This window comes from Hippocampus comes, unplaced genomic scaffold, assembly GCF_001891065.2.
Source record: "Hippocampus comes isolate QL1 unplaced genomic scaffold, H_comes_QL1_v1.1 scaffold116, whole genome shotgun sequence".
Lineage (NCBI taxonomy): Eukaryota > Metazoa > Chordata > Actinopteri > Syngnathiformes > Syngnathidae > Hippocampus > Hippocampus comes.
The window spans coordinates 234,672-256,343 of NW_017805120.1; the positions used below are offsets into that span (position 1 = coordinate 234,672).

The 21,672-nt window shown below is 45.3% G+C and overlaps 1 protein-coding gene across 1 annotated transcript in view; it reads right to left on the bottom strand.

Annotated features, from left to right (window-relative positions):
* Positions 1 to 20,503, bottom strand: part of dock1 (dedicator of cytokinesis 1) — a 65,781-nt gene extending 45,278 nt beyond the window's left edge. The window contains 27 exon segments of the mRNA XM_019865783.1: positions 1,824 to 1,919; positions 2,073 to 2,200; positions 2,914 to 3,020; positions 3,623 to 3,693; positions 4,389 to 4,497; positions 4,861 to 4,989; positions 5,053 to 5,153; positions 5,330 to 5,419; positions 6,266 to 6,363; positions 7,175 to 7,358; positions 7,698 to 7,801; positions 8,735 to 8,807; positions 9,141 to 9,239; positions 10,394 to 10,518; positions 10,868 to 10,993; positions 11,573 to 11,652; positions 12,762 to 12,834; positions 13,082 to 13,217; positions 13,793 to 13,874; positions 13,971 to 14,128; positions 14,276 to 14,411; positions 14,966 to 15,114; positions 15,187 to 15,283; positions 15,793 to 15,848; positions 15,943 to 15,983; positions 16,146 to 16,229; positions 20,332 to 20,503. Coding sequence (XP_019721342.1) covers positions 1,824 to 1,919; positions 2,073 to 2,200; positions 2,914 to 3,020; positions 3,623 to 3,693; positions 4,389 to 4,497; positions 4,861 to 4,989; positions 5,053 to 5,153; positions 5,330 to 5,419; positions 6,266 to 6,363; positions 7,175 to 7,358; positions 7,698 to 7,801; positions 8,735 to 8,807; positions 9,141 to 9,239; positions 10,394 to 10,518; positions 10,868 to 10,993; positions 11,573 to 11,652; positions 12,762 to 12,834; positions 13,082 to 13,217; positions 13,793 to 13,874; positions 13,971 to 14,128; positions 14,276 to 14,411; positions 14,966 to 15,114; positions 15,187 to 15,283; positions 15,793 to 15,848; positions 15,943 to 15,983; positions 16,146 to 16,229; positions 20,332 to 20,374 — 2,775 coding nt within the window. The 5' untranslated portion in view covers positions 20,375 to 20,503.
* Positions 20,504 to 21,672: the final 1,169 nt, after the last annotated feature.

Sequence of the window (21,672 nt, forward strand, 5' to 3'; positions counted from 1 at the left end):
GAGGGAAGCGGAGTAGAACACTAATGCATAAATCGAAACGGGAGAGGATGCCACTCAGTGCGACAAGGTCAGCGGCCGGGATGCTGTGACCGCTGTTGGAGGCGACGGCCACGCTTCCTGCCAGGCTGCTCAAAAAATATATGATGTAAAAATTCATCCTGACTGATGATTAAATGGTTCTGGGAGCGGTTTCAAAGGCAGAACCCCTTGATTTGAAAAGGAAATACATTTTAGCAAGGCTCCAGGCCACTTTTACACTTGTAAATAACGTTCTGTGGTCCAATTTTTTTTTTTTTATTCTTTAGTGGCTAAATTAAACTGCATGTGGCTGACAAGTTTCTTTTGAACCTAAGCATTACGTTTTTCACAAAACAGGCTTACTCAAACTGAACTATTTCTATTCTTATTGTCAAAAATAAATACATTTAAATTTAAATTGGTTCATAATGCGTAAGATCAACAGAGCACGTGGGGACAGACCAATACAATCGATTAATGCTTACTTGGAGGCCCTATCGCTCAGCATTACACACTTAGGTGGCAACGCGGGTGGTCACAGGCAGGCAGACGAGTTTCATGAACCAGGGAGCCTGCATTGAATGCGCACCGCAAGAGAAGGATGGTTTAATACAACCCGCACGCAGGAGAGCTGATTGCCTTACGGGCAAAGTAGTCGGCCAACTCCGTGTCGGGGGCTGCGGGATCAAAAGGCCCCAACGGTAAAGGTTTCAACAGCAAGACGTCATCCGGTGCGAAGCTTGTTTACCGGCAGCCATATTAGTATGCAAAGTGCCCGCGAGAAGAAAAGCGGTTCATCTAAAGTGATGACATTACACATGCAGCCTTTTGTGTCCGCGCTCAATGTGTGGATCTTCAACTTGGGCCGGCAGTTTTGGCTAATTAACACGGCCACTTCAGCGGGCTCTGAATGAACGAGGAAATGAAACGGGCCGACGAACAATGGCGTTATCGCCTAAGATTTGCACAACACAAGGCCCGCCAGAGAGTCTTGGACGGGAATGAATCGGAGAGGAAAGCTGGGAGAGGACACAGAAGAGGGAGTCCATGGCCGCCTCCAGACTGTGGAGGAAGCATTTTATGCAGAGCGATTGGCAAAACACGAGTCGCAATGCATTACTAGAATAAAAATGGCAAGCTCCAGTCTGTGAATGCCTTTTATAAAGAAAAGTGAAGCGGGAAACAACTTCAAGCTTTTAATTGGCAGCATAAAAAGGGGTTTCAGATAATACCCAAAAGGGCAAAATGCAGTAGGACAGCTGCTCTGGGTTATTTTTACCATGGATTATTCAGGTAAAAATGGATTTTGTACATTATTTGTCATTCTGGGGGGGGTGTAGCTGTATTTTAAGCGCGTCATAAAAGTATTGAGTGTCCTCAAAAACTCTTCCATTAAAAAAAATATACATACACTTTATAATTTCACATTGATGATCCGCTCTTGTCAACGTCCGATGACAAACTAACGGAGACAGACTGCACGTCAGAGATAAGGCACGGCATTCAAAGAGGGAACAAATGAAAAGTACTTTTATTTGGAGACTGCTCGGGAGACGGATTAAAGTCATGCAAATTGTGCAGAGTATTTATACTTCGCACACGTTGCTGCCAGGCATCGCCAATCGTCTAATGAGTCGGAGATCAGACATATGCAAGAAGATAAGACACACCAAAAAAAAAAAAAAAGTCTGCTGCATAGATCGAAACCTCTTTGAGTGAAATTGTGAGTGAAAGTATTCCGTTTTAAGTAAGACTTTGTCTTAAACCTCTGAAAGTGGAGTGTGTGCACGTCAATGTCGACTTACAATGTGGGGGGAGTCTCGTCCCATGGAGATGACGGTCCTGTTCACGGTCCTAAGCAGCTTCTCCATGATGATCTGCACATGCCACTGGGTGGGGCCCTGCACACAGGTGAGCAACACATGAGCACAAAAGTAACTCCTGGTAACTTACAGTTGGCAGTGCAGCGTGTTTGCAATAAAACTGGATTATTTTGGGGGGGGGGGGGGGGGGGGGTCGCCCACAGGGAGCGCCTGAAAGCGGGCGTTCCTCACCACGTCCTTCCTGTAGAGCACCTCCAGGATGTCGCTGAGCAGCTGGCAGCAGGCCTTGGGCTCCTCGCGCCTCTCCAGGTGGAACTTCAGCTGCTCCGTCATCAGAGGCAGGAGAATCTCACGGCAATCTGCGGAGAGCGCAAAACAGTCGCCAATGGTGTCAAGAGAGTGGGGGGGCGGTGGGGCGGCATATGTCGATGCAGACGGGTGGCGCTCTCGAATGGATTCCTCCTCCGAGCTCGGGGATTCAATGTAAACAATGCGCTTACCAGACGAATTGGAAACATGACAACAGGTGTTCCGCCCGCAACCCGCCATCGAGGAAATCCCTGACACACAGGTGTTTAACAGAACAGCAACATGGAAAAAGCGGGGGCGGGGGCATCTTTTTACATGCAGTGTAAAAGGGGCTTCTGATACCACCCCCGAGGGCAGAAAATGTTTCACCACCTTATTCTGTGTACTTGCCGTTTACACAGAACAGCAAGATACAAAAACACTGTCTTGTACAAGCAGCGCAAAACGGCTTCTGATCCTACTACTCAAGGCGGAAAATTACCAAGTACATTTTCAAAAATGGTAACGTCAGTACTTGTCACCCCGACTCCATGACACACAGACAAAAAGCAGAAATGCAGATTTTTACAGGTGACATAAACGAGCTTCGATTACTATCTCCGAAAAGCAAAAACTGCGGCGCGGACTCGGGTTTCCTATTTTTCACGACTGTGTTGCTGTGGTAAGGAATCATTGAAAGAGAAAACAGACCCCTGGCTGATGGCCTTTTTAGCGAGCGAGCCCGCAGGCAGGTGGCGTGACCTATTCCATTACTGTTTCGTACCGTGATGGGTAAAGAGATCACTGTGGACGATGTCGATCAGACAGTCCAGTTTCTGCTTCACCAGGCGACCCGGAGGAACCTTTAGGATGAACTCCGTGAACAGCGTGCTGTGGAAATGAAGACAAAACAAAGGTCATCAGGAGCCCCCTGACCGCCTCCTTTTGTACTTCTATTGAATCTATTTAGTGTATTTTTTTTGTTGTTGTTGACAATGTTGGCATTTTTCTAATATTTGTATATTTGTCATACTTCAAATACGCCGTGGAAATAACTTTTTTTTTAACTTCTGAAGCCTTCCTGAAAAAGTGATGCACGGATCACCGGCAGCTTTAATATTGCGTCGCCGCATCAAAGTTTTGAACGATTTATAGTTCCATGTGTGTTGACCTATTGTCCTGATATATTTGGAGAGCAGGTGGTCAGACTCCAAATTCTGTGTTTTATTTACAAAGAGCCGGCTGCTGATTGACTGGAGTATTTATTTCCCAGGTCTGTGACTCCAGTGACTGCGAAGCAAATATTTGCAGAGTTTAACAAAGCTTTATTGGCTCAAGACGTGCTGTCGGCGCATTGGAGTGGAAGCAAACTAAAGAGTGCAGGGAGCTGAAAAGCGCCACGGCCGACTGAATCAATGGGATTATTTGGGTGACAAATTGGTGAATGTTGTCTCGGTTTTGCATCGGGGATGGTCAGGTATGACATTTCTTACCTTAGTTCCTTTGGATCAAACACCAGCTTGACGTCATTGACAATAGTGGGAATGTACTTGAGTGCAGCACCCTGGACACAAACAACCACAACTGTTGGTCAAAAAAATGTTCATTTCGTGCCACTTTGAACAAAGTGCCATCATAGAAAAAGAATGTCAAGCTACATTCGGATTCAATTGGCGCTATTCGAGCTGGCCCCCGTTTTGATGGCAAACTGAATTAAAGGTGATTTACATTTCAATTTGCAATGGCTGACACTCAAGCTATATGAAATGAGATAAATACCTTGAGGAGCAGCTAAAGGGCAAAAAGCCAAGAGGAGCACCAGTTCACAGGACAGTCAAGGTTGAGAGGAGGAAAAGACACCGAGACAGAAGAAACAAACAAATAGTATGAAGTGATGAAAGGTACATCTAGGAAGCCCGGACTGCACATACTGTAAAGCCTGTCATCGTGAGTCGTGTCCCATGACTTTTTTTGGGACCATGTAGGCTGAGGGTTAGCAGCAGTTTGGCAGATGGTGAACAAATCTTCCAGTCTTTTGAACTGTCAAGTGCCACTCGCAGTTAGTGTTAAATATAAAACAAGCAAATAACTAGCTTGATGCTAACACACGATGGGAGACAGCATTGACGCGCGAGCAAAGAGCACGATTCGGCTCGTATGTTCAGTCCTCACACACTAAGATCACGCAGAAAAGACAGTCAAAGAAAGCGCAGCGAAGGATGAAACAAAGAGCATCGGGAGCAGAAGGCATCCAAATACCTTCACCATGCCCGTATTCTCCGAGTTGCTGTTCATCATCTGGTTGAAGGAGGTGAAGAGGTGCCTCAGAGACTCCATGAAGTCGGCTTCTCCTTTGTTCTCATAAAGCCTGCCAGGGGAGCGCAGCTAACAGTTAGCCATTAGTGCTACACTCATGATGCTCTCAGAATAGGAAGAGAACTCAGAAGAGTACCACTGATAGTTTTTCTTTTTTTTTTTTTTGCCCCATATTTGGTATTATTTTACCAATTCTTGTTGCAGTGATTTGGTATTATCTTTTAATTATTGAACAGATTATTAAAAAAAAAAAAAAAAAAAAAACTTTTTTTTTTGCTGTAATATTTTGTGCTTTCCTCACATCTTTTTTATACCAGTAATATTTTTGTGTAAATGTCATGTTTGCATTTTTGCATTTTTTATGTACACTCCAGCATCATAATTGTTATAAAAGGAGAGCCTGGTTATCACGTACTGGTTGAAGAGGACCCGTGAGCGCACAATGAACTTGAAGATGTACTCCAGGGCCTTCATGGCCTTCAGCAGCTGCTCCGTCAGCTTCTCGGCATTGTCCACGTAGTTCTTCAGAACCTTGGTCAGCTTCCTGCCCAAACACACACGGCGTGTCAGCAGTGTGTGGCTCCCCTCGTGACGCCATCCAACTCACGTGTAGGCCAGCGTGGCGCTGAAGTGCTTGCGGATGTAGGTCTCCAGAACCGGGTTGAAGTGCTGGAATTTGCGATCGGCGATGAGCCCGATAATGAACACCTGAGCAAAGAAGATGGGGGGCATTTTCTTCGTCACACACATCATGCCCATTGAGTCAGACTAGTTGGGCCTGAATTACATGTGTTGTTCGATATACCTTGATTAGCAATGGCTGACATTTAAGAGCAAATTCTACATAAGTGCCAAAATTCTAAGTTCTCCAGTTTCTCACTCACCAAGGCGTCAAAGACGAGCGTGTCAAAGGTGTCGCTGTCCGAGTTCTCCATCATGATGTTGAAGAGAGCGTCCAGCGTATCTTGCAGGAACTGAAAAGGACACAATTTGCCACAATGTGTCCAAAGCCCACTTTGCACTTGTTCAAAACCCCCACTCTGTCTTCAAATACTTGGAACAAATCATTTTAAACCCTGATCCTGCTTTGAAAATGTTCATGTTGTTAAAATCTCTTTTTAAACCCTAAAATTAAAACCCCAGCCCTGGCTGGAAACCCCATTTTGAAACCCAAACCCGAGTTTCAAACCGAAACTTTGATTTCCTTACCCTCGTTTGAAGCCTGAACCTAAGACCCAGCATGTGTTTAATTTCAACACTTCCATGACTCATATCCCATAACTACAACAAAGCCAGCTTTCTTTGCTTCTTTCTTTCCTTTTTTTGACTGCAAATCCATCTGGCGACACATAAACATGATGAATCACATCAGGGCCCGGCGTGTTTGTCTGTCATACGGAGGCAGACGAGTGAGATGTATCAGCCGGCCTTGCTGAAATGTTTACTAATATGAAAAGCGCCGCTAACACCAGCAAACACGCACACAGAAGGCGCCAATCATCAGCAGTCTGCACACACAAACACACCCGTTTTTCTGTCGAACCTAATTAACAAGAACTTTGCAAAAACGTACTACTTCACAAATGTATTCTTGAGCTCCAATTTGAAAACCGAGCACGAGTTTAAAACTCTGATCCAGAAAGGAAGCCCGAACTTGGTCTTTGAAGACCTAACGCAAGCCTGAAAATCTATTTTGAATCTCCGAGGGCTGACGTCATCCCAACGCTGAAACCCCAGGCTGGAAAACCCAACCCTGGTTGGAAACCCGAACCCCGTCTTGAAACCGCAACCTTATTCGCCATGTAGTGCCCAGTCCTGACCTTGACCACCTCGCCGCCTTCCACCTTCATGAGCTGTCGGAGGTTCTGCTGCAGCAGGCTGGTGTTGGAGCGCCACTTCAGCAAGCCGAGTAGGTCCACTGGGAAAACAAACCAAGACAAAAGCTTTACCCAAGTGCACGGAGGTGGTATCGTCTGAAGGCCCCGGGGCGGATGGAAGGCAGGTTGGTTTGAAGTTAAGAAGTTATGAGAGGGAAGGAGGAGGATTGGAAAGAGAAATTGGAAAGAAAGAAAGGCAATAAGATAGGTAGTTAAGGAGTGCTGGCAGAAATTAATAGGTTCATTAGATACTGTATATAGTAAAAATAAAATTAAATACCAAATAGTTCTCTCTTTAAGGCTGACACTTAAAACGCATTAAAAAAATGTGGTGAAATTAGAGGAGCACAGCTGCTGTTCGCAGTCATTAAAGTCAACAAATGCTCTCGAAAAAAAAAAATGAATAAAATAGCCCTGGCACAAAAAGGTGACCTTGCCGCGGCGCAATTGAAACAGAAAGTGCTCGGCATTAACGTGTGAATATTTACTGAAGCGCGCCAGCAGCCTCACTGCACTGGTTCACTTCCAATGAGCCAACACGCAAAGAGCCTCACAGGCCATGACCTTCGTTTTTAAACATGCTCAAGTCTTTATAATGGGGTGGGAATCTTATAGGAGAGACATAAAAAAAAAAAATTAAATAAAAATAAAAAAGCTTCAATGTGTTATAAGCCTGGGGTATGGCTAAAACTGTTTTTGGAGGGGAAAAAAAAGTGTATTACATGATCTTCATTGCGGATTTTTTTCCCCTACCATGTTATGTTTGGGTTTGTAAAAATACAACCTTAGGATGGTAGTTGAGAAGTTATGGTCGGTAGAACGTTGTGGAGACTTGTGTGTGGTGTTGCTCACCATTCTGCGTGAGCTTGGTGGAGCACACCAAGGTGGAGATCTGAAAGGAGTCCTTGCTGACGGTGCAGTTTCCCAGGTTGTGGGTGCTCTTGCCCGTGCTGGAGTAGCCCTTCTCCTCCAGTTCCAGCTTGGTGGCGGGCAAGTTCAAATACAAGGACGAGTCCTCCAAACGCTTGGCTTCGGCCTGCAAGTTTGTCGAGAGGAAATTTCACTCAACATCTGGACGGTTACTGCTCAAATGTGGATGTCCCTAGGCACCCTTTTGCAAACTCAAAATGGAGAAGAGTGGAGGAGCCGCTCCATTTTTTTTTCTCATTGCGCACGTCCTTCAGAACATTTTCCCAATAATAAGAAAGAAAACACATTTGAAATGACATTAGTGGCCACAGTCAAGCAAACGTGGATCTTAAATCAATTTGACTGCCGCGATACAATTCATAAGGATTATTTATAGCGGCCCGCAACAACGTCTCCTCCTCCAGCGTATTTTAGGAGGGTGGGAGGGGCTGGTTTGCTCTCGTACCTTGTACACGGTGAGATCGTGCTCGCCGTCCCTCAGGGTGGTGCCGTCGTACCTCATCAGCTTCACGAAAGACAAGGCGAAGATCTTCTCCGATTTGTCTTTTGCTGTGAGGGGAAAGAAAAACAGAAGACACAAAAGCCATGGAGAGATCTTGAAAACGTACAACAATATGAAGGCTTTTTTGATGGGGGAGCTCGATTTTTTTTTTTTTAAATCAGGTAATTTTTTTTACCTGATAATTAATTTTACCCCCCCACTCTTTTTTTAAGGCCCTATTTTTTTAAGAAAGTTCAGGTCGCGGCGGCATCCACCATTTCGATCTACAAGCGTAGATTTACGCAAGGGGCAGGTGTGATTCATCACCGATGTGGCACGCATTCTATCTGTATAAATTCCGCCTGGACCGTTTGGCCCTAGCAGTGAATAATTGTTGGGCTGGCGGCCAGTGGAGAGAAGAAGGCAATGTGCACGGCATCCGGCTGAGGTAAGTGTGAGGGAAAGGAGTGCATTTTGGGCTACATTTCCTTTTGTGGGCCAATCAAAGTTACAATTGTGCTGAAGGTGTGCTGCCTTTTGACTTTAAGTTAAGCTGTCACTTTAGATTTATGTTAACTTTGCTGTGCCGCATATTTTAGAGCAGAGGAGCTACTGCCGGCATAAATATGAAGGTGCATTTGGGAAAGGACAAAAATACACGAGAATTAACTCGCCCTTGAACGAGAATACTGGGCGAGCTGAAATGTCAATGGTCCGTGTTTTCAAGAAAAAAAAGTCATTGTTGAAGAAACATATTTATATATTTTTAAAGGACAATGTCAGGCTTTTGTTCAAGAAAAAAAATCAGATTCTATTTTTGAATTGCCCCTTGTATATCAATAAAGATGGATTGTTCTGTCAAGAAAAGTTGGAATCTTACAATGGAATATTTTTTAAACACTGTAACCAAACGAATCCCCCAAAAAATTAATTAAAAAAAAAAAAAGAGAGAGAACAGATAATTTGCAAAGGAAAGCAGAAAAATAAGTAGCAGTACTCACAGTCCTGCGACGAGCGGTGGCGAAAGGTGAAGCGCAAGTGGCTCCTGTTGACGTCTTCTATGGGAATCGCCACCTGGAATGTGTGGAGCAACACCGCACGGAAAAACCTTTTCGTAAGCAATTCAACACACACGCCATCTTGTATTCGTTCAGTGGTATATTAAGGGAATACCTTAATAGTTTCAAACCACCGTGGCTGCTTGACTTGGTAGTAGATGACTGACTTGTACTCGCTGATCCCGTCATCTCCGGCACCAGGAAAAATCACATTCTGGAAGATACAGATGAACAAAAAAAAAAAAATAATAATAATAATTATCCAAATATTTTTATGAATTGCTGAGCCCATTTGCAATTCAACACACACGCCATCTTGTATTCGTTCAGTGGTATATTAAGGGAATACCTTAATAGTTTCAAACCACCGTGGCTGCTTGACTTGGTAGTAGATGACTGACTTGTACTCGCTGATCCCGTCATCTCCGGCACCAGGAAAAATCACATTCTGGAAGATACAGATGAACAAAAAAAAAAAAAATAATAATAATAATTATCCAAATATTTTTATGAATTGCTGAGCCCATTTGGACTCACTTCTCTTTTGTTGGGGGTGTTTAACTTGTTGCGAGTGACACAAAGATGGGTCTCTGGCTTCATGCCAATTCCTCCCCTCTGCAGTTGAGTAAATAAACACGCCCCAGGCCACAAATGCACATCATCAAAATGGATGCGCTTTTCTCACTCCGTTTTGTTCACACTTGTTTAATAAAATGCGCTCCACTTGCGGGGTACAGGCCTTTTCCCCGTGCTTAAGCACCGCCAGCAGCTCCCGAAAGCCTTGCGGATTTCATGGATAAATGAGAAATTAATTATTTAAGGTGGTCAGCGTGTATATGGGGGAAAAAAAATCCCGCGCACCGACGAGGCAAGGGCCCGACAGCGGATGAGTTTTCGCACGATGCCAGCTGACTCTCCGACGCTGAGCTAGTCCGACGCTAATGCCTTCTGACAAGTGGCAATTATGAGGAATAACAGGGCCCCCAGTTGAACGTGACTGGGGGGGGGCACACTACTCACTTTATAAACTGCCGGGATTCATGGCAGCCAAAAAAGGAGTGCCAGGATGACGAGAGGTCACTTGGCTGCATCACAAAACCTTCTGGCAGCAGAAGAACGACATTGGTTTTGACGTTGGAGGTTCCACTCTTTTTTAAGATAGCTCGCAAATAAAGTAAATTATGTTCCACAGACAATCTTCCTCCCACATTGGGGTGTACAGCTCCCATGCTCCCTATTAGCCGACGGCCTCTGCAGTACAAAAGGTGTTGTCCCAGCAAGGGTCGGCAATAATTAAACATCCGGCGCAAAGAAAAAAAAGGCCGGCCACTGGCTGGAGTCTCTAGAGGGCGCTAAAGCTTAATTAGGACACGAGACACGGACGGACTGGCAGATGATTAAAAAATATCTTGCCGCTTGTATGCAAATTTTGGATGGAGTGATGAGTCTAAATGGAAGTGAAAGGCTTTGGAGACTCGATGCTAACCAAAATACCTTCAATCATATTTATAAAATAATAATTTTTTAAAAGGAAACATTTGGACGTACAAGTTTTCAACTCGACGATATGTTTAGCTGACAATAGCAACTTTGTTGTCGTACCTCCAGTTTTTTGCCGTCCTCGTCGTACACGGACATGGTGACCTCCACGTTTTTGGGGGTGGTCTTGCTCCCCTTGTCAAAGTCTCCCTGGACCAGGGTCAGGTAGATGTCATTTCGCACGTCACCTTTTGGAAAGCAACAACAGATATGTGGAACAGGAAGTGGCCAAGCAGCAACATTGTAGTGTTCAGGAAACAGGAAAAACACACATGTGACATTCGGGAAAACACAATTGTCAGGCTTACTGTAAGAGAAAAAAAAAAAGTCGACACACCTTGATGTGATATTGAAAGAACCTAATAGATAAGAGAATTCAACATTGTACATTTAATCATCCATATCATTTTACCAAACAAATAAATGTCTGCGTAGGCTAGCGGAAATTAGTACAGAAGTTGTGGCAAATAGAAACAATAATGTGATGTTAAAAGTAGACAAGACATTGTGAAATTAGGGAAAAGATGTTCCACAAACCCGGCATGATGATTTCCGGGAAGCCCATCTTGCGAGCCACGGCTGTGGAGCGGTCCACCAAGTGAGGGAAGTCCTTGCGGATCTGGTGGATGTCGCCGGGAAGCAGTTTGAGGGTGACCCACAGGCCTAACGATTAAAAAAAAAAAAAAAAAAAAAAATTACAATAATAATGAAAATACTTAAATGTGTTTTGTTTTTACTTTGGCTTTTTTGGGGGTATTTTTCATGATGCCATCACTGAAAGGACAAGCTTTAGGCAAGCATCAAAGGATCAACTCAATGAGCGTGTTTTTCTTTACCCCCCCGCACTGAATTCATCTACCTCAACCTTTTCTTTTGATCGGCTTTAGAGAGGCCTCATGTAGTTATGAGACTAGCTGGAAGCCTTTTGGTAGGCTAGCTGCGACTGAGTGCTCGATTTATCTTGGGATGTTCTTTACAGCTGCTGACAGAGCCAGGAGACACTTTGCATGTTCTTCCTTCCTGCGCAGACGTGTCAAATCTGCGATCATATCTTAGCAGAAGAGCCGTTGTGTCTTAATTTGTGGAAGAATGCTGCTACCATGGAGATGCGCGGGAGGTTATTTTAGGTACAGGGACAGTGTCAATGCTTAACAAAAGCGATGTTGGCGTTTGAGCATGAAAAGCTTTTCCTGCATATATAATCGTTTTTATGCTCTAATCACACATCATGTGGGCGCTTACCTTGGCCCTTGTGGTTGACTTCTTTGGCCGTGATGACTTTGTTGATGACCATCTGCAGGAAGTCGCTCTCGCCGGCCACCCTGCATGAGTTCAAAAACAAACAAACAGGAAATGGGCAATGAAAGACCCGCACAATTCCGCTCATTAGCGGCGAAGCAGAAATGATAGTTTCGGAAACAGCATCCAGTTGGCGTCGGTGGGTCTTCACAGATGGAAAGTTCCTGGGCGATCAAAAAAACATGCTAATTATGTACTCGTCATTTGGCGTCATGTTTTCACAGCAGATGTGCCGGTGATGCTGAGAGAAACAAGTGTAATGGTGATAGCGAAGTGCGGGAAGTACTCAGGACACAATGTCAGACACACAAAATGTGGTAGCTTAACTCGTTGGAGCAAAATCTGGCGCCGCATAATCAAGAGAACGATGTCCCTCGCCAAATACTGAAGTGCTAATGTATTATAAAAACAAGTGTTTATGATTGTGGACAAAGGTGCTTTGTGTGCGGAGGTCAAATGATTTTTCCTTTTTGGGTACCTTTTTTGTCATGAGAGGATTAGTCCTAAAATAAAGGATTTCGTCTTATTTCTGCTCATTTTATTTTCCATATTTTTATTCTGTGTAATTGTGCCAAAGTTATTTAGTTTCCCTTCATCGAACTGGATCTTTACCTGCTGTTTTAAAACCACATTTATTCAGTTTGCCTTCATTAAATTGAATTTTACTCGCTGTTTTAAAACCGCGTCACAAAAAAGGATCACGGTAGAACTAAGTACTGGTAAACTGAATTAAGAGCTTAGCCACGGAATGAATTAAAGCAAGTCAAGGGAGCACTGCGCAAAGTGCTATTTTTCCTGATGCTTTGTCTGTTTAAACACATAAAGCACCTGCTTGTAGATGGGCCTGTAATGAGCATAATTTATGCGGACGGATGAAATTCCAGGTCACCTGTTGGCCCCGTTGAAGCGTTTGCAATTATGCGGAAAATGGCGTTAAGCAAAAGGTTGCTCCGCCTGTCTGCGAGAGTGGCAGCCTGTTAATGAGATTGCCTTAATTGAGTCAGCGGGGGAAAAGGAGAAACGCACGCCTCTTAAGGTCGGCGCTAATCAGGTGTCAAGGACTGGAGGGGGAACGGAATCGAAGGGGGGCGGCGCCGCGGCCGGCCACAGAATGATCGCGTTGTGCGCTTACGGCTGGAACGGGATAAAGTGCTGCTTGTCCTCGTCATCCATTTTGCCCGTGATGATGTCAGTGACGTCCATGACTGCAGGGAGGGGAGACAAGGAGAGCATTATTGGAAAATTGGTGGGGCACAGACACAAAATGGCCTCAGAGTGGGGAAGCCTCGTTCATTTCGCACATCGTGTCCAGGGGTGATAATTATAATAATAATACAGTAGATTATACTTTTAATGTTTATTTGTCCCACTGCCCTGATTAGCAGGGCATCCATTAAAGGATAAGACATTTCGGGTAACCATTCTTTTCAAGGACCGCACGGCGGGCTTCACCTGCCACGCCAAAGGGTCTCCTCAGGCCTGACGTCAGCTTCTTGGTGTTGTTATCGCGCAGCTCCATGCGGCCCACTCGCACGATCTGACACACAAAGCTGATCTTCTCGCGCTTCAGGTCTTCACTGCCTAAATCCTGAGAGGAAACAAATCGTCAAGCAATAAAACCACCGCTGCCGCTCAACTGAGCAAAACAGCACAGCGGTGCAATGCAACTCACTTCACAGTAAGCAGCAATTCAGCAAAGAGTGGGCAATTTTTCATCAGCGTTTTGTTGCCACTCCCAGCGGACGTTTACAGTCAAAGACAGGTATTCAAAACGTCCACATCGCTTTCCCATGCTAAAGTCAGCTTAGCTTAATGCTAACAACAATGCGCAAAGGGCTCACGAATAGATATGCCTTGTGGTGTCATAACCCTCGAGGCAACAGATATTTGAACACAAACAATTGGGCAATACAATACTTACTGGGAGATATTCTTTATCCTCTGTGAAGAAAGACTAATATTGCTTAAGCTGTCTACCATATTTGTAGGAGCAGCCCGATGTCCGTTGATGCAAAAAAAAATATATATATAGAAAAAAAAAATCCTTACGTTCCGTTTTATTGTGTCTGTTGGGTTTTGTAAACTAAAATATGGAGTGCTATTTTTCTAAAACACATTACAAATGTGTGTGCTGATCACATTCCAAGTTGAAAAGCGACTCACGGTGAAGACGGCACGCAGGTTGTGAAGCTGGTCGATGTCCTTCACCAGACCGGAGCTGGACCACTTAACCAGGTAGTTCTCGCTGCCAGAGAGAGAAAAAAAAAAAAAAATCAATCAATAAAAATCAATCAATACCCCACGGCTCCCTCACTCAGCGTGTCCTCCTCGAGGGACTCACCTGATGAACTTGGACTCCACCGGGTCGTAGAGCGACATGAGGACCTCGGCATCCTCTCCGATCTTGCACACTACGTTCTTGAGTGTGACAAAGAGCGCAAACGCCGGCGTGGAGGCGAACTTGGCCTGCCGACTCAGGTCGATATTCTGCTTCTGTGACTGAAGGCAAAAAGAACAATTTCCATTTAAACCGTTTTTTAGGGGGGAGGGGCTGGGTTTTCAAATTTGGGTTTCAAATTAGGGTTTGAAGTCAGAGTTCGAGCTTCAAAGCATGGTTGCAGGTTTCCAGCCAGGATTTTATTTCACCTTCTCCTCTTGGATGCGGTCCTGGATTTGCTTGGAAGCCGTCTCGTGAGCTCGAAACAGGTTGATGGTGCTTGTCAGCTCCGGGTCCAGAATGTTTCCGTCCTTGTCCCGAACCACCAGGTCCAGATCCAAGTACCTGGAAAAAAAAGAATAGGATCAAATTCGCTCTCTCGTTTCACATTCTTCCTTCACAGAAATAAAAAATTGTTGCGTTTGGTAGTGGGCGCCAAATATTCCACCAAAGGTGACTAAGAACGTCAGCACTACAGCACCCGATCCATTTCCCTTCTGCGTCATCAATCCCAGTTACAGAAAAGTCCATTAATCTGTCAGACTCTTAATGACCGTGTTGACTCTGACTAAATGTCCACCGCGTCTATTTTTTAATCAACTCACCTGTTGAAATATGAATGTCAACCGGCATTCCATCCGCCTTCCGCGCAATTGACATCATTCTCGCTACATCATATTTTCCACTGGCACGTCACACATTCAAACTTTATGGGTACAGAAGAAGGCTAAATCTTCATTTAAGCCATTCAGTTTTTATTTGTCAATCACTCCGCCTTGGTCAAATGATAAAGATGTTTTGTTTTGTTTTGTTTTTAACGAGTGGTGCTATCAAAGAAAGGTCCATATTTTGCCACCCGGAGGTCTAAAACTTAGAGAGGATAACAAGCAAATCCTCACTTGTTGCCATAGTCGATCTTGGACGTGACTTTCTGTTTGAGCTCGGAGAGTTCATCCTGCGGCAGCGTGCCCGAGAGGATTTGCGAACGCCATTCAATCAGGTCGTAGATCATGTCCCGGACCGAGTTGAACATTTCGCGTTTGTCCCCCTGCGAGCACCCCAAATTTCTGTCAACACACTCACGAGAGTCATAGACCGACAAAAGAAAGTTGCCACTTACCACGTACAAGTCGCGCCATATCGATGCCCACTCCCGTAGCGTTGTGGTGACTTCCTGCACCAGCGGCAGCTCAGTGGGAACGACCGTCTCCTTTTGCCTGTGGTGAGCGACGGCAAATACGATGGTTTACTCACAAATCGAAACAGAGCATGGTGACGGCTGGTCACAAGGAACCGCATGTCGTAAAACGAGGGCAGTATTGTCTCTTTTTAAATTGATTTTATTTATCGCTCGGGCTCCGAAATAAAATATTGCATTGGCGCCATCCGGTGGCATCTTGGAACTATGTCAAAGTGAGGGAAAGCGTGAACCAATCTCCTCCACTTTTTACAGTATATTGTGAGAAGGGGCAACTCATGCTAGGGACCCGAGTGCATCTCAAGGTTTACGATTAGCGAATTACAAAAAAAAATAATAATTCTGCATCTCCACAATTGTGCACGACATCGTCCTGAATCTTGGAATGTTTTCAGCAGTGATCCTCCAACCTGTAAAATGTCTCTCGAAGCAAATCTCTGAATTCATTTGAAAGGTCTCGAATCTGGCAGCCCGACGGGAAAGTAACGTTATTGCGCAATCACAGAAACGCGCTGCTCACGTACTGACCCGCTGCCCTCGACAGTGGCCTCTTTCAAGTGGATGTAACAGGCGGGAAAGATGCCCTGCCAGAGTGGAACACAAGTCAGACAGGTCAACGCAAAACATGTACGGGTCAAGAAGTGGGTCAGAACTTGACTGTATTAACCTGACGCTCACCTTTCTGGATTTCCTCCTCAGCCGATGCCCTCGGTACCAGTCTGCGAGGAAAAAAAAGAAAAGAGAACATGCACAAAAGGAAATGCATGCTAAGTATGGCGAAGAATACAGGCAGCGATGGTGAATTTTTACAGCGAAAGAGAAGTTTTGACAGATTGTACTTCCCTATATCGAGAAACCGTCAGATGAGATAAGATTCTTACGTTCATGTGTCTCCAGTATGTGCACCGTGTCTCCAATCTGCAGCGACAGCTCCTCCTCTCCGCGGGCATCGTAGTTGTAGATGGCTGAAAAAGACCAGAGGGAGTCTTACGAGGAGGAACTGGCATGTGTTTACAACATCCGCCCACGCCGGCTAACGCTGACGCCGGCGTGGTCAACGGGCGGCGGGAAAGACCAAAACACTGGAGGCGGTGTGAAACTAAGCAGTTGCGTATTTCAATTAGCCTCGTGTGTCAGGTTGCCATCAATAAATACACGCCAGTGTTTTTTTTCTGCGGCCTCAAACAACCCAACCAGGCCAGAGAATTCACCAGAGCCACTTGCTGACATGTGAACAAAGACCCGCGCTACCCGCAGGAAACGCACGCGGTTTGTTTCAAGTACACAAAAGGTACCGACGTGAGGCGGCGAAGGCCGTGAAACAAAACAAAAACATACAAAAAAACGGAACGGGGGTTTGGTCACTTTACAGCAGGGAGCGCTCCATTATGCCATCGCTAATGGCAGGAAATGCCTGTGTGTTTATTTTTAAGCGGGCCCGCATGTTCTGTCGAAATGTCCCATGTCCCAGCTTTGGTCGACCTCTGACTTGTGATCACCTCATTTTGTTTGTGAGTTTTTGCTTGGAACAACCCATGACAAAAATTAAACATACGTTTTATGGACGCTTTGAGGTTGGCAGAGGTGATGATATCATTCGGTAAAGCACGTGGGGCGGCGTCTTTACAAAGCTGTCAGTGCAGATGAAGAGTCTTCGGCCTTGTCTTGAGATCTGCGGTCGACTTGAAGTGCGTTTGCTTTGGAATGGATGAGTCACCGAGAAGGAGTTGCAAAAGGATGACTATTTAAAGGTCGCAGGTTCGCACCGCAGGATGCTCAAAAGTTAAAGCGGGAGTCTGCAAATTTCAGAGTTGGTGTGCAACCCTCCATTTTATTTTCTTTTTTGGACAACTTGCCAAAATGATACATAGTTCATCTTCCTGCGCAAGATCATATTTCCTTCTGCCTTTACTGGAAGCTCTCCATCCATTGTGATTTGTTTAATATCTCAAGCGACATTTCCTCTTTGCTTGTGTGTGATCAGGAGAGGGGGCGGTTGGGTCAGTAGGAAGCTTTTCTCCCTCTCGCTATACTCGCACATTTTAGCCCAATCATGCCAACACTTTCATAAAAACGTCTTCAAGGGGCCGTTGTTTATAATTGGCTCAAGAGGAGATGGGGGGCGAGGTGGGGGTGACTTCCTGTTGACATTTCCTCGACTGCAAATGAGCGGCCTTGAGCTCCAGACTGAAAGTGCTCATTAAGCACCATCAGCGACAGACTCGAAAGTAATTTGGCTTTCCCGCCGCCCTCGTGCATGTACTGTACACCGAACCCCATACGTAGGTGTTGTTCCGCATTCGCGAGTGGAGTGAGCTAAATGGCTGCAAACAGCAAGTTCCTCACAGAGAAACGTAGACCATCTGGACCATAACTGAGGACTCTGCGTACACGACCCAAATTATTTTCCCAGGGATCCAAACAGTGACTGACAGCGCCATGGAAAACATGGGACAAACGCAACAATAACAAGGACTTAAGTTGATGTTGACAGTATGACCCCAATTGCCCAAGAGATGCTGAGCCTGTTGATTTGCAAATAAATAAGAGGCAACCTCCTTTCAAAGAGCTTTGGGGACTTTCACAACAAGCGCTGATGGACAGCCTTGAAGTGTCGGACTTGTGAGATTAGTTCTTGGTGCGCTGAAGAAGACGGGTTGTCCAATGTCGAAGCCCCCGTTGGCTTGCGAGCAAAACTCTGATAGATTAAAGCGTTGCTGGGAGGGCGGTTGCGAGCACTTCATGTCCAAAAGTTTGTCGTTAACCTTTTAACAAACTTTGCAAGCTTGTGTGAGACCCAAACCTTCGAGAGTCACACGAGCTTGCATGAGTGTCTTGGAGGGTCAATTTCATCAAGGAATTTTATCAAAATGGATGTGAAACTTTTTTTCTGTGGTTTTCCAAGGTGACATTTTTTTGTCAGTTCTTGGCAAAGAAAATAAAAAAAGAGAGTATCAGGCGAAACTTGGGGGCTGGTGGGGCTTCCACTTTCACGCCACCAGCCGCCTAATAGAAGTTGACAGTCGGGCGGCTCGGCTGCATTATTGTCACCAAGGCCGTCTAAATTATGTAATGATGCCGGTCGACGTGGTTGAACTGCGTTTCACACCGACACCGCGCACGCCATTGGACCATCTGTCAAGTCGGCAATGGAAGCGCGGCGGGGGCACCTCGGCAGACAATGCGAGGGCTGTTTGGATCAATACCGGCAGGGGAGCGGAGGGGGGAGCGTGATACACTGCCACACAGGTTCCACTGCATCTTTGGCAGCCTTTGTCCAAAAGGAGAATTGTTCTAGCCAGTCTCTTGAGTCGCCCCAAAGTTAAGCCCCCTTGACGCCACCTGTCAAAGTCACTGCTCTGTAAAAACGGCACAGACATGGAACCGGGAGACAAGTCGCCCAGGAGTTAAAGACCTGATGCATCCTCCTCCTTCTGGGAATAGCCATGGGTCGGTTATTAGTTTGAAGGTATACCACGGTTTAAAAAAAAAACAAAAAACAGTAGTATGAGCTGCTTTTTTTGGGAAGTCGTGAGTGCGGGCAAAGTGAAATGACCCCTGAGCCCGTGCTCTTGTTAGTGAGTGAGAGCTACAATTTTTCCTCATTCACGTCCCTCCAAAATCCTATTATTGCACTATTACCAACCGCGGTGGTGTCATGATAAAAGAAGAAGTGTCTCAAAGGCGGTCGCAAACAGTAACGGGCATCACGGTGAAATGTGGGACGCCGAGACAGCCTTCCCCATATTTATTGGACCTGGAACGGACAGTGAGAGGAGGGCAAACGTCACATCCGTCATGAGAAACAGGTCAAAGCTGATGATTTAAGACGCATGGCTCGAACTGTCGCAGTAAGGTTTTAATTACTAACATATTTGGCAGCCGCCCGCACCTAAGATTGTTTGCCTTGGGTGAAGTGCGACTTGTGACTTACGGTCTCAACGAGAGGCGGGGGGAACAGAACATCGCTCGGCTGTGTCACCGGCTGTTCCAAATGAGCGCCGTCTGCGGGGCAGACAACCGCAACCGCCAATCGGAAACACTAATCCAATCTTTCAACGGTGAGACTGCCAACCAATACCGACTCAGAGATGCTAACCTACAGGAATTCACTTCCAGAACATTTTTTTCCCCTGAATGTTCATATTTTTTAAATTAAGTCAAGGTAATTATCATGAGACAGTTACTGCAGGATATTTATTTCTGCGTGCTGCTCAATTACCCAACATAATCATTACTCCTTTAAACGTAACCATGAATAAATTATTACTGTACTGTTGATATTGGAAGAGAATCAGTGGATACTGATGACAGACACTTTTCATCACTAATTTGTGGGTATAAAAGTGGACAAAATGCTGATTTATATGAAATGCTGAATAACGTGCAAATCAATGATGAGATACATTCTTCACCGACTTCAGTGTGTTTCAAAAAGATGACGAATTTTAAAGTGGCCCTTTCCTCCTTCCATTTTTTTGTATGCAGCCCGCAAACGAAGAGGTTTGGACTCCCCTGATTTAGAATGTCATTTGTGACACATCCCAGGTATTTAGCTAATCCTGGAGTGATTGATCACATTAGCATGGACGGAACAACACAACTACCTTGTCGAGGGACGTGAAGTAAAAAGTGGAACAGTGAAGTCAGACCGCTCAATTATCAAAGAGACGTAGTAAAAAAAGCAGAAATGAGCCAAAGTTTGCATTGTAAAAAGTTGCCTCCGCAAAGCTTAAGTGGAAGAGTTTGGAAGCGGAGCGAGGTCGTGATTCAGGCCCCTCTCGTCCGTCCGCACAGGAAACAGCAGCCGAGGCGCGCCTCGGAACAATTCCCAGCGTCTTCACCGCGCAAAAGCAGACTCGTTTTCAGTCATTCCGCTTCAAAACGCGCTGCCAAAGTCCATCCCCAAAGCGCACTCACACAGTCTCCGAACTGGAAGGAGAAGCCGCAGAGTAGCGGTCGTGTTCGGCTTCACCGTCCCTTCTGTTCCCCTCCCTTCCCAAACTTGTTCAACGTGAGAGCTAAACGGCGCTAACGATGGAGTTGCTGCTTTTGATTTGTACTTACCAACGCCGTACTTTTCCTTCTTGGTGGGCACCCAACGAGACATCCTCCGACCTCCTTCCCCCGTTTCCACGAGGCCTCCCAACCGAGACCTCTTCGCTCGCAAAACGCCCGACTTTTGCCTCACTTTCCGCAGAGAGTTGAGCAGCTACTCCGGGTCGCCATGTTTTTTTTTCCGCCGCTGACTCTTCCACTAGGGGGAACCACGGGAACTTTTTCAAAACTTTTTTTTTTCTACCCAGCCGGCAGGGATCCTAAAAGCACCAAGCGGCGAAAACTAGTGGAATATTTCATAATTTATGTGTCATCAAGCACACATCACTCCATTTGACTCCATTCAACAGCATCACCGGAAATTGGTTTGGTCATGCGGTCAACGAATCAATCACGCACGTAAGTGTAATACCTATGAATTGTTGTTTTATTATAAAAACAAATCTACAGTTCTCCATTAATTTCAGGGGGTTCTAACATATTAAAGTCTATATTTTTTTCAAAATTCTCTTAATCGGAAAAAACATAAGCGATCCAGCAGGTAACGTAGACCAATGGAGTCGCTTTTCATCAGATTGCCTCTTGTTGATAGGCAGACTTTGAGGTGCAACCATTTTCAATCACTTCACTGAAACTTGGTAATATTTATGAATGTTTTATATTGAATCAAATCTTCACCGTCCCTTCTGTTCCCCTCCCTTCCCAAACTTGTTCAACGTGAGAGCTAAACGGCGCTAACGATGGAGTTGCTGCTTTTGATTTGTACTTACCAACGCCGTACTTTTCCTTCTTGGTGGGCACCCAACGAGACATCCTCCGACCTCCTTCCCCCGTTTCCACGAGGCCTCCCAACCGAGACCTCTTCGCTCGCAAAACGCCCGACTTTTGCCTCACTTTCCGCAGAGAGTTGAGCAGCTACTCCGGGTCGCCATGTTTTTTTTTCCGCCGCTGACTCTTCCACTAGGGGGAACCACGGGAACTTTTTCAAAACTTTTTTTTTTCTACCCAGCCGGCAGGGATCCTAAAAGCACCAAGCGGCGAAAACTAGTGGAATATTTCATAATTTATGTGTCATCAAGCACACATCACTCCATTTGACTCCATTCAACAGCATCACCGGAAATTGGTTTGGTCATGCGGTCAACGAATCAATCACGCACGTAAGTGTAATACCTATGAATTGTTGTTTTATTATAAAAACAAATCTACAGTTCTCCATTAATTTCAGGGGGTTCTAACATATTAAAGTCTATATTTTTTTCAAAATTCTCTTAATCGGAAAAAACATAAGCGATCCAGCAGGTAACGTAGACCAATGGAGTCGCTTTTCATCAGATTGCCTCTTGTTGA